The sequence below is a fragment of the Hordeum vulgare genome, chromosome 7H (assembly GCF_904849725.1).
Source record: "Hordeum vulgare subsp. vulgare chromosome 7H, MorexV3_pseudomolecules_assembly, whole genome shotgun sequence".
Lineage (NCBI taxonomy): Eukaryota > Viridiplantae > Streptophyta > Magnoliopsida > Poales > Poaceae > Hordeum > Hordeum vulgare.
The window spans coordinates 203,975,249-203,988,019 of NC_058524.1; the positions used below are offsets into that span (position 1 = coordinate 203,975,249).

The following is a 12,771-nucleotide window of genomic DNA, read 5'->3' on the forward strand; positions in this document are numbered from 1 at the left end:
TTTAACAGTACGGTGTTCCTATTACTCAAGTGTGAAGAAAAAAAAACAGAAAGAGTAAATCTTCATGCTTCAAAGTGTTCAGAATGATTTTCTTCAGGACACACCGAATTCCTCAATTTCAATATCTTCATGAGGAATATCAATTTCATCGCGTATTCTTCGCGATTCATTTCTTCAGCTTGAGACCAATTTCTTCAACCAAAGATATACATTTTTAGGGGTCGATATTCATCAAATAGTTCAAACTCCTCAGTGACTTATAGATCATGTGTACACTCATGAACACATTAGATACTTAACATATAAGTCTTCAAACCACCAAAATCACTAAGGGGCACTAGGTGCACTTACAAATACAATTATAGAATGGATAATAAACGATTATCTCTAAACAAGAAATATAATAATAACTACTCCCTCCGTTCCTAAATATAAGTCTTTAAAGAGATTTCACTAGTGGACTAGTACGGATGTATATAGACATATTTTAGAGTGTAGATTCACTCATTTTGCTCCGTATGTAGACTCTTAGTGAAATATCTTAAAAGACTTATATTTAGGAACGGAGGGAGTATTTATCATTGGCTCTAGGGCATATTTCCAACAGCGAGCGCGAGACGGCGAGGCTGGGGTGCATGCGTGGGCGAGGCTGAGCACGGGCGTGCGGCGTGGGCGAGGCTGGGGTAAGTGCGTGGGCGCGGCTGGGGCGGGCGGGAGCGGGCGCGGTTGGGGCAGGCGAGCGCGAGCGCAGGCGTAGCTGGGGCGGCTGAGCGCGAGCGCGGGCGCGGGCGAGACGGGGTTGCGTGCGTGCGGCGTGGGCGCGGCTGAGCTCGAGCGCGGCGGGGGTGCGTGTGTTCGGCGTGGGCATGGCGAGGCTGGGCGCGGCCTGCTACGTGTTCGAGAAAATGACGAGCTGAACATCTGGTGAAATGGATTACAAATGAGGTAACAACGCTGGATGGAAGGACTTTGTTCGGCCTTTGTCCAGCGTCCGCTGTCCGTTTTTCTACCCCAAACGGATAAAATCCGGACGAAACCGGACGTCCGTTTGGGATCATGCGACGGTGAAGTTGGCACGAGGGTTGGCAACAGGGCAAGCCTGTTGGCTTCGAAACTCCTCCATAAAAATAGCTAGCATTGTCATCCCCGAATGTAAACATCATGAAAAAGTTCGCAATGAATAAATATATACTGTCACAGTGTCACTGTAATGCGCAACACTCATGGACCCCCTTCTCCCGCCGCCTGCCCTTCCACTTGGCTACATTTCTTTTTCTTCTCTACTAGACTACCAGAAAACGCATTGCATGCGTGTCGCATTGCATGCGTGTCTCTCTTGGCTACATATAGGCCGGCCAGCCATGGCGTACACCGGACACTCCCCAGCCTGGAGCGCAGTAGCAGCCTAGGAGCAGCTGCCAGTGCGCAGGGATTACAGCTGAAGCAGAGGCATGGGGATGGGGCATGTCCTCCTGACAGCGGCGTTGGCAATGGCCATGGCCGCGGCGGCGGCGACAGCGAGCGCGTCGCCGGCCGAGGGGATCCAGCCGCTGTCCAAGATCGCCATGAACAAGGCCACCGTTAACCTGCATGGCTCCGCGTACGTGCGGGCCACGCCGGCGCTGCTCGGCGACCAGGTATGCAAAGATAGTTGCCTAGCTAGTGTAGTACGTACTAATTAATATTCGTCGGCTCAATTTGACCAACACTGTTTTTTGGATTTGGAGTTTCTGGATTTGGATTTGGGGTTTGGAAAGCAAAAGTTGTATAGCAGAATAGTGTGCTACTTCGTTGGATCTTACATCCAAGGGCACAGCAGACGAAATATTCAGGGGAGCGTCTTATACAAAGTGAACTAACAACCAAAATTGTGAACTTTTAACTGAATAATGAAATGATGCATAAGATGATGATACACAGCTCTAGGACGTTCTGCAGAATTACCAGTACGGCTTTTGATTTGATTTGATTTGATTAGTGCTTGTTTAGGATATATGGTACTGTCACCACGGACATACCGGATCACTTGTCCAAGGTAGCACTAGCACCACTTTATCCTGATTCTGTGCTCATATAGTAATCAGAGAGCACGTTGACATCAAAAGGCAACTTAATTGGCTACTCATTGTTGCTCTGGCTTCAATGATTATTAAAGTAGCCAACTGCACATAAAATCAAAACAGTTAGGAGGTTGGAGAAGTGGAACTGAGCCATTGTCGTTTAATCAGGTCACTGAAGGATGCACATGTCACTGTAATGGACCCGGGGGCCTCCCCTTTTTTTCTAACAGAAAAAATCGCCATTAATCATCCATTTACAAAACATACAGTGTAGCTAGATTGAGCAAACATTCAGTGTTTCATCCGATGAGATGAACATGATGTAGGGTCCTGCTGGTTTAATGTGTCTCCTGATATTATCAGGGCCACAAATCTCCGAATGAATATATGAAGCTGCCTTTTGTATAAAAAAAACGCCATTGTAAATACTCCCTGCGCCTCAAAATAACAGTCTTAATTTTGTACTAGCTTTAATACAACGTTGTGCTAAGCTTAAAACACTTATTTTATGACGGAGGGAGTATAAAAATCTATGCAACTCAAACTGCTGAACTGCGTCTGACAGGATGAAGACACTGTATGGGTTACCGCGGAATACGGCTGGGAAAACCCCTCCGCGGATGACTGGATCGCCGTCTTCTCCCCCGCCGATTTCATGCAAGTCCCGCGCAATAGATTCAGTTCTGATCTCGCTGATGAATCCTCTGACTGACATTCCGATATACATGCAGCTCGGGCTCGTGCCCTAACCCATCGAGGTACCCCGGCGAGCCGCTGCTCTGCACGGCGCCCATCAAGGTCAGTTCGTTAGCTGCTAACCAAGAATTTCTCTTCAGATTACGTGACACGAGTCAACATGGATGCACAACGACATGGTCGAGCTGAACCTGCTGAAATGATCTCTTGGTGTGTGGAGCTGCAGTATCAGTACGCCAACTACTCTGCCAACTACCTCTACGGGGGCAAGGGCGCCATCCGGTTCCAGCTCATCAACCAGCGCTCCGACTTCTCCTTCGCCCTCTTCACCGGCGGCCTCGAAAACGTAACCACTATCTATCTGGATTCTACCCTGCCGCGATCTGAACTGCTTGTTTTGCATGTCAAACGGCGTTGTGTGATTACGTTTCGCAGCCGAGGCTGGTGGCGGTGTCGAAGCAGGTGGCGTTCAGGAACCCCAAGGCGCCGGTGTTCCCGCGCCTGGCGCAGGGCAAGGCCCACGACGAGATGACCGTGACCTGGACCAGCGGCTACGACATAGGCGAGGCCTACCCGTTCGTCGAGTGGGGCGTGGTCGCCTCCGGCGGCCGCCGCCGCGGCAACCCCACGCGCACGCCCGCCGGGACGCTCACCTTCAGCCGCGGTAGCATGTGCGGTGCGTACGTACACGGACCCTGCCTCAACTGATCAACGTACCATCTACGTAAACGAGAGAGTGTGTGTTTGTTTTCTGGTTTTTTCAGGCGAGCCGGCGCGCACGGTTGGGTGGAGAGATCCCGGGTTCATCCACACGGCGTTCATGAGGCAACTGTGGCCCAACAAACAGTAAGCACAAATATTGGAAAAAATATGCAGTAGTAGAGTACGTAGTACTAGTTCACTTCACAACCATGTGATGTTGCCAGAGTTTACTCCAGACCATTTCGTTTGCGATCATTCAGGTACTTTTACAAGATTGGGCACGAGCTCTCCGACGGGACGGTGGTGTGGGGCAAGTCCTACACTTTCCGGGCGCCGCCGACCCCCGGGCAGAACTCGCTGCAGCGCATCATCGTCTTCGGTGACATGGGAAAGGTACAAGATAGCGTACGTGCGTGTCTCTTGGGTAGACGAACCGCATGAAAAATACGTGGGTGTTTGTTGCCGCTCGGTAGAAGAAAGGAAGTGAGCTGGAAGAGGGCATCATCACTCTTACGGACGGACGCTACATTGGTTTGGTCTTTTCAGGCGGAGAGGGACGGGTCAAATGAGTTCGCCAACTACCAGCCGGGGTCGCTCAACACAACGGACAGGCTTGTCGAGGATTTGGACAACTACGACATCGTCTTCCACATCGGCGACCTGCCCTACGCCAACGGGTACCTCTCCCAGTGGGACCAGTTCACCGCACAGGTCGCCCCCATCAGCGCCAACAAGCCCTACATGGTTGCAAGGTATGGTTTGAGTTGAGGGTATATCATGCCATCACGACATGCATGGAGCAGTGTCATGTATAAGAAACGGCAGGGAGCTTATTACGTATCCTTCGTCTTGTGTGTGTGTGAAGCGGCAACCACGAGAGAGACTGGCCCAACACCGGCGGATTCTTCGACGTCAAGGACTCCGGCGGCGAGTGCGGCGTGCCGGCCGAGACCATGTACTACTACCCGGCCGAAAACAGAGCAAATTTCTGGTGCGCAATCCTTACGGAAATCGAATCATTTCCTGCACACTTCATAGTAAGCTACTATTTGTGTTTCAAATGAATGACGAAATGAGTGGACTGCCATCGACGGAACGGATCTCAAGGTACAAGGTGGACTACGGGATGTTCCGGTTCTGCGTGGCGGACTCGGAGCACGACTGGCGGGAGGGGACGCCGCAGCACAGGTTCATCGAGGAGTGCCTCTCCACTGTGGACCGGAAGCACCAGCCGTGGCTCATCTTCGCGGCGCACCGGGTGCTGGGCTACTCCTCCAACTCGTGGTACGCCGACCAGGGCTCCTTCGAGGAGCCCGAGGGCCGGGAGAGCCTGCAGAAGCTGTGGCAGCGGCACCGCGTCGACATTGCCTTCTTCGGCCACGTCCACAACTACGAGCGCACCTGCCCGCTCTACCAGGGCCAGTGCGTCACCGGCGAGCGGAGCAGCTACTCGGGCACCATGAACGGGACCATCTTTGTCGTGGCCGGCGGCGGCGGCAGCCACCTCTCGGGCTACACCAGCGCGATCCCCAAGTGGAGCGTGGTCAGGGATAAGGACTACGGGTTCACCAAGCTCACCGCCTTCAACCACTCGTCGCTCTTGTTCGAGTACAAGAAGAGCAGCGACGGCAAGGTCTATGATTCCTTCACAGTCCATAGGGACTACCGCGACGTGCTCGGCTGCGTGCATGACAGTTGCTTTCCCACCACGCTTGCTACCTAAACCAGCGAGACGTCACGGGGTTTTTCTGTGCAATAAAACTGCCCGGCTGCACAGCTAATGTGTGCTACTTTTTTTTTGTTGAGCAATGTACAATCAAAGTCGTTCGCATACACGAGCGTATACTCATCTCTACGAACGCACGCACACACGTTCTATCTTTATGAGCATCTTCGAGAGACTAAACCGACACATTATCTTAAGATTGACGAAGTCGTCACTGACGCCTTCGTTGTCGACGTGAACGTCTCCTCACACTGAAAACACATCGCCGGAAGACCTGGAATAAATTCAAAATAATGCAAGCACCAACGTCAAGTCTGGAACTTAAACTCTGATGGACAGTGGATAACACAGTCCTTCTAACCATCCAACCACATGATTGTTTGCCCTAATGTGTCATGGTTAAAATACTAAAATTTTCATGATCTATAAACTCAATTTGTCATGATGAGTTATGAAAAATTGCCATGATTCATGGTTAATTACTAAAATTTGCCATGGTTAATTAATAAAAATTGCCATGAAAAGCAGTTGAAATACAATAATAGCTTTAAACGTGGAAGAAAAAACTAGATGCAACATGTCGTGGCAACTTTATTGTAAACACTATGATAACATATCTATATGTGATCTAGTTTTAAAGATCTCGTCGAGAAGGATTTATTGATGATTTTTTTAAGCGATAAAAAAATTTGAAGTCAAAAAACCAAAAACATGCCGTTGATGCCATATGTTTGATGTGGCAAAATGGATGGTTATGGAGACGTGTGGACAATGTTGCCTTGTGTCACACCTGCGGACATTATCATTAGGTAAATTCACAGTAGACCTAAATCATGCGTAAGATTTTTTTCAAGAAGGGACGCTTTATTTATTACTTAAAAGATTTAAGTATCACATCTGGCCTCTATATAATTAAGATACACACAGTTGAAAGGATTGATATGGTTGACTAGAGAGGATGAATAGGCAACTTGTGATGTTCTTGATTTAATCGTATGCTAACCATACACGCAAATGCGTACGATCAAACTTAAGGACTCACGGAAAGATATCATAACACAACTAAGGACACAAATAAAACAAACAAGCTTGATATTACAAGCGAGGGGCCTCGAGGGCTAGAATACAGAAGCTCGAGAAACACACGAGTCAGCGGAAGCAACAAATATCTAAGTACAGACATTAAACATGAGGTGCCTTAGAGAAGGCTAGCATAAAAGATACAACGATCGAACGAGGTGATGCCTCCTGCCTAGGAACCTCCTAACTACTCCTGGTCTTCAGAGGCCTCCACGAAGAAGTTACCATCGGGGTGGCAGGCGTCGGCAGGAAACTCCATCTTCTGGGCCTCAACATCTGGTCGCAGCAACAGATCAAGGGGGCAAAGGGGGAGCAAAGCAACGGTGAGTACTCATCCAAAGTACTCGCAAGACTTATATCAGAAGTATGCTAAATATGCATCAGTACCAAAGAATGGGTTTATACGTGGACTGACTGCAGCAATGCGAGAAAGGGGAGAGAAGACCTAGTCCTATCGAAGACTAACATCTTCAAACGTCTTGCATCAATAGATGAGAGTAGAGCAAGGTAACACAAATAATAGTCATATTGTTGCAACAAAATTAATATGAGGTCATGCCCAGAGATCCTTCCTCGACTCCCTGCGAGGAAGCAATCCCAGGGCAACAAATCCAGTTAAGTAATAGTTGTAGTTGTAAAAGATCAGGGCACAACTTCAAGTCGTCCTGTAACCGTGGACACGACTATTCGAATAGATAAGTTCTTCCCTACAGGGGTGCACAACATATTCCCCGCCACGCTCGATAACACTCTGGCCGGACACACTTTTCTGGGTCATGCCCCGCCTCGGGATATCAACACGTCGCAGCCCCACCTAAGCTCAACAGAGAGGCCAGCCCGCCGGTCTAACTCCTAAGCACAAAAGGGTCATGGGCCCACTTTCCCTCTGCGCTCCTGCACGATGCAAGGACGGCCGATGTCAGTCCTAGCACCCCTTAATACAAGAGCGATGCATCTAGGGGCCACTCGGGCGCGCGCCGCTCCATTGCTGAAGAGCTTTGGCTGATACCACGACGTCGAGTACCCATAATTCTTCCCACGCAGACGATTAGTGCATAATAAGGCCTTCCGACCAACCCAGATCAAATACCAAAATCCATTATCATTTTAATTAAGCCATCGACACAACCACGCGGGAATTCACCCGCCTAACATCTATTCATCAACGATCCCAGTAACATGGTCAAGTAACTGTGTGGTTGTAACATCAGGGGGAATCCGAGGTATCACCCTCGTTGGATTCCGGACGATGTAACCGTCAAGGTGGACTTAGAGGAATCACCCTCGAAGGTCTCACACTTGAGGGGTTGCACGACAAAGCCATCGTCGGGAGTGGTGAAGGAGGAATCACCCTCGATAACCACGACCGACTAGCTGTACTACAGAGATATCATCCTGAGTACTTCGCGAGGTGTCACCCTCGGTACCCGATAGTAGCTCTGTAGTGACGCACAACTAAGAGGGGTGTAAGTGTTGTGTCGGTTCTGGCTCATCGATGAGGGATCGAGACTTGATGAAAAAGCGGGGCAACTGGACTAAGGGATTAGAGGGGATGACTGAGCCACCTATACTAAGCAGTTTTAAAGTATGGTACTGAAAGTAGCAGTTCATCAAAAATAGGCTATGCATCAGATATAGGAGCTAACTACAACAATAGCAAAATTCTAATGCAAGCAGGAGAAAGAAAGACATATGCAATATAGGGATGATCAAGAGGGGTTTGCTTGCATGGTTGCTTTGCAAACAAAAACGAATTCTCGACCGGGAAGTAGTCGATCACCGGATCATCATCGGTCTCGGGGTCTACGGAAAGGAAAATAACGAAGGAGAAACACAATAAATAAGAGAGCAAGAAAACACACCACAAGGCATGATAAGGTAATACAACGTGCTAGGGGTGACCTAACGCAATATTAAATGTTACAAACGAAGCGGGAAAATATCTCACGATATTTTCCGGGTCTCTAGCTACTACCGGACTAATGAAAACAAAGAGGAAAGCTTCATGTTTGCTATGCTATGGACGCGTAACACACGAACTAACAGCGTATCCTGGTTCGTTGGATTTTTCTAAACAACTTTCATATATAAATTATTTTCATCCGAGCTACGGATTATTTTATATTAATTTTCAAAATTTTAATTATTATTCAGGAATTTATATGATTATTATATTTAAATAGTCCGAATTGACCAAGTCAGTTTGACTCGCCAATGTGAATAGTGTTGGGGTCCACATGTCAAAGCTTTACTAAATATCAAAACTTATTTATTTAATCTAATTAGATGGGATCTACATGTCATTTATTAGTATGCTAATTTAGTACTATAGCAAATATGTACGTGCATTGCAACGGGAGACAAAAATATTACGTTATAGTCAAATGAGTATGGCTCGATACCCCGACATATGAGCATCCTCTATTTTTGTACTTAACACGGTGGCCCATCATGTTGTCACTTATCTTTTCTTCCATCCTCGTCAATGATGGTCGTGGTTAAATTTTGTTGATTGATGTCCACTATCTTTTTTCTGAAATGCATAGACAATTTTTTACTCGGTCTATGAACTTTTTTAAATGTGGAATAAATTTTGAAATTCAAGATCTTTTTGGTTTTTCTCAACGTTATTTTTACTTCATAGACATTTTCTCCGAATTCACTAATATGTTTTGGATAAATGGTCATTTTAAAAATCATGAACATTTTATATTTGCTGAATATATTTTTCAAAATTGTGAATCATTTTATAACATGTGAACAGTTTTTAAAAATCATCAATTTTTTAAACCGTGAACGTTTTATTATTTCCTGAACTTATGTTTCAATTCCCAAACATTCTATGGTTTCATGAACAATATTTTTCAAAACTCAAAAAATTAGAATTTTGAAAAATCATGAATTAGTTTAAAGAAGTACAAAATAAATGGTATAATAAAACATGGGCTGGCCCATGAACTCGTGTTTGCTGCTATAAAAAGAGAAAATCAGTGTCCATGTGATCAAGTTTTCTCGCTTGATGTAAACATATTTTTTTTCTAAAATGCATGGTAAGTTTTTTATTCAGTGAACATTTTTTGAATCGATGATTTTTTTTTAAATGGGGAACAACTTGGGTATTCGATTTTTGAAAATTCATAGACATTGTGTGAATTATTTTATAATATGCAAACATTTTTTATAATCATCAACATTTTTTGAATCCGTGAACATTTTCTGATTTTCTGAACTTATGTTTTAATGCCCAAACATTCTATGATTTCATGAACATTTTTTTCAAAACTTAAAAAAATGGAATTTTGGAAAATCATATATTAATTTAAAGAAAAAATATATTAAAATAATAAAACATGGGCTGGTCCATTAACCCATGTTTGCTGCTATATACAAAGAGAAATAATAGGGATGAAAAAATGTGTGCCTACCAAGGGTCGAACGTGGATGTGCTGTGTGGAAGGCAGCCGTTCTAGCCACCAAACCGAGCGCGTGTTCATGATTTTTAGTTCTCATATCTTAATAACTGTGCGCGACGACGACTTTGACAAAAAAATCTGATCCATTTTTTCATTTATGGGTGGCATAGTGGATAATTTAAGCCAACTTTGAAGGTAATTTTAATGATGTATCATAGAAGCAATAGGTGTTTTATTAATAGGTAAAGACTAAACTAATCCTAAATCAAACTGCTTAACTAAAGAAAGAACCGGCCACACATGGCTTCTGTGTCATACACACACATGACACACACACGCTACACACACACCCGGCCATGGTCAAGTCCATGACGAGCAACGGCTAGCATATGCATTGGCTAGCATAGCAGCCTGAGCGGTAACACTACCAGCGGGAGGCAGTCATTAGTAGAAAACAGGACTATCGTTCGGCCCTGGCTAGTCCATTAGTCCCGGTTTTTTAAGAACCAGGACCAATGGGGTATTAGACCCGGTTCGTGAGCCTAGGGGGTCGGTCAGGGCCTCATGGGCATTGGTCCCGGTTCGTGTGAAACCATTTGTCCCGGTTCGAGCCACGAACCGGGACCAATGGTCCTCGCTGCTGGCCCACAACCATTGGTCCCGGTTCGTGGCTTGAACCGGGACAAATAACTTGCCTACATATACCCACCGTCACGGCAGAGCACTCCACAGTGCTCTGTTTTTGTCAAGCCGGCGAGGGGAGGGCATTTGGGTGCTCTAGTTCACCTCCTATGCACATGAGGTGTTCGATGAAATGCCCGAGCCACACTAGTTAAGCTTTCTCCTCTCGAAACTCCACCTCCGAGCTCCATTTTCAACGAGATTTGTCTAGATTTAGCGGTCCGTCACGCCCCGTCCCCGCCCCGTCCCCGCCCCGTCTTCACCGCCGTCGATCGCCCGCGCCGATCTCGTCGCCGGCACTACCGTGGTGAGCCTCTTGTTCATATCTTCTTTCTGAAAGAAAAAAATTCTGACTTCAGATAGATACTTGTCTAATTTTCTTACTTTTATTATTCCTTGTTATTATATAGTGCGATGGTTTTGGTATCCGCCCCCGTCGGCCCTCGTCCTGTCTATGATTCAGATGTGGTATATATTATCTTTTCGTAACTATTTGGTTCATTTATTGTTTATGACAATTATGCCGACCAATGTGACATAGATTTTATTTATCTAGGAGGTTGTTGAACCGGAAATTCCAACCGACCCTATTGTCGAGAGGTTAAATTTAGTTGAAGAAGAAAACAATTACTTGAAGGAAAAAATAAGAAAAATTGATGAGGAGAAGATGATATTGGAGTTGCATGTTGCGGATGTCGTCGATGATCACAAGATCAAGATGGATGCAATGCGGTTGAAGATTAAAAAGATTAGAAAATATGCCATTCATACCGAGGCTTGGTATCATTATGCAGTTGGATCACTTGTTACCTTGGTTGCGGTTATGATCGCACTTGTTTTTGCATTGAAATGTTTTACATAATTTCAATGTATGGTTTAATTAGATGCTCTGGAGAGCTATATGTTGTTCAATGAGAACTACCTATGTACTTTTGTTTTAATGCTCTCGAGAACTATGTATGTACTTTGGTTTCAGAGTTCATTTCAAATGCTTTTCAACTTCATGGTCTTACAACTTTGAATGGTGCATTTTGAACACAGAAAAACAAGGGAGTTCAAATAACTTCAAAAAAATTGAAATCCCTTTGTAACACACGAGTTTCCGTATGAAACCCTCATACTTCGAAAGAGATTGTCCGTTTTGTACACGAAGTGCATCCAGTTTTTGCCGTAAGCCTCTCTACTTTCTTGCACATGCTAGGTGGGTGAAATGATGATACCATGCCAACTTGGAACCTTTTCTGAATTCATTTCAAATGCTTTTCAATTTCATGGTCTTATAGCTCAAAATAATCAGTAAATGCATGAAAGATAACAAATGAAGTCGGAAAGGGTTGTAAATTGATGATGTGGCTTTGAATGGTGCATTTTGAACACAGAAAAACAAGGGGGTTCAAATAAGTTCAAAAAAATTGAAATCCCTTTGTAAAAGACGAGTTTCCGTATGAAACCGTGATACTTCGAAAGAGATTATCCGTTTCGTACACGAAGTGCATCCAGTTTTTTCCGTAAGCCTCTCTACTTTCTTGCACATGCTATGTGGATGAAATGATGATACCATGCCAACTTGGAACCTTTTCAGAGTTCATTTCAAATGCTTTTCAATTTCATGCTCTTATAGCTCAAAATAATCAGTAAATGCATGAAAAATAACAAATGAAGTCAGGAAGGATTGTAAATTGATGATGTGGCTTTGAATGGTGCATTTTGAACACAGAAAAACAAGGGGGGTTCAAATAAGTCCAAAGAAATTGAAATCCCTTTGTAACAAACGAGTTTCCGTATGAAACCCTCATACTTCGAAGGAGATTGTCCGTTTTGTACACGAAGTGCATCCAAATTTTCCCGTAAGCCTCTCTACTTTCTTGCACATGCTATGTGGGTAAAATGATGATACCATGCCAACTTGGAACCTTTTCATAGTTCATTTCAAATGCTTTACAATTTCATGGTCTTATAGCTCAAAATAATCAGTAAATGCATGAAAAATAACAAATGAAGTCAGAAAGGGTTGTAAATTGATGATGTGGCTTTTAATGGTGCATTTTGAACACAGAAAAACAATGGGGTTCAAATAAGTTCACAAAAAATTGAAATCCCTTTGTAAAAGACGATTTTTCGAATGAAACCCTGATACTTCGAAAGAGATTATCCGTTTTGTACACGAAGTGCATCCAGTTTTTGCCGTAAGCCTCTCTACTTTCTTGCACATGCTATGTGGGTGAAATGATGATACCATGCCAACTTCAAACCTTTTCAGAGTTCATTTCAAATGCTTTTCAATTTCATGGTCTTATAGCTCAAAATAATCAGTAAATAAATGAAAAATAACAAATGAAGTCAGAAAGGGTTGTAAATTAATGATGTGGCTTTGAATTGTGCATTTTGAACAAAGAAAAACAAGGGGGTTCAA

At 44.7% G+C, this 12,771-nt stretch overlaps 1 protein-coding gene across 2 annotated transcripts; it reads left to right on the forward strand.

Annotated features, from left to right (window-relative positions):
- Positions 1-1,362: 1,362 nt before the first annotated feature.
- Positions 1,363-5,232, forward strand: LOC123409484 (nucleotide pyrophosphatase/phosphodiesterase-like). Of its 2 annotated transcripts, none has more exons than XM_045102370.1 (10): positions 1,363-1,637; positions 2,626-2,717; positions 2,792-2,858; positions 2,977-3,102; positions 3,192-3,432; positions 3,521-3,602; positions 3,719-3,851; positions 4,005-4,210; positions 4,324-4,449; positions 4,566-5,232. In XM_045102370.1, exons 1-10 carry the CDS (start codon positions 1,452-1,454, stop codon positions 5,179-5,181), a joined length of 1,875 nt encoding a protein of 624 aa, XP_044958305.1. In that variant the 5' UTR covers positions 1,363-1,451; the 3' UTR covers positions 5,182-5,232. The 2 variants fall into 2 exon arrangements, with proteins under 2 accessions (XP_044958305.1, XP_044958308.1); XM_045102373.1 differs by having other exon boundaries at positions 2,983-3,102.
- The last annotated feature ends 7,539 nt before the right edge of the window (positions 5,233-12,771 follow it).

Excerpts from the sequence above, each read along its gene's own strand:
- LOC123409484 (XM_045102370.1), top strand. The coding sequence starts at position 1,452 with ATGGGGATGGGGCATGTCCTCCTGACAGCGGCGTTGGCAATGGCCATG. Across the intron at positions 1,638-2,625 it reads CGGCGCTGCTCGGCGACCAG|GATGAAGACACTGTATGGGT; the intron begins GTATGCAAAGAT and ends TGCGTCTGACAG. Across the intron at positions 3,433-3,520 it reads CAGCCGCGGTAGCATGTGCG|GCGAGCCGGCGCGCACGGTT; the intron begins GTGCGTACGTAC and ends TGGTTTTTTCAG.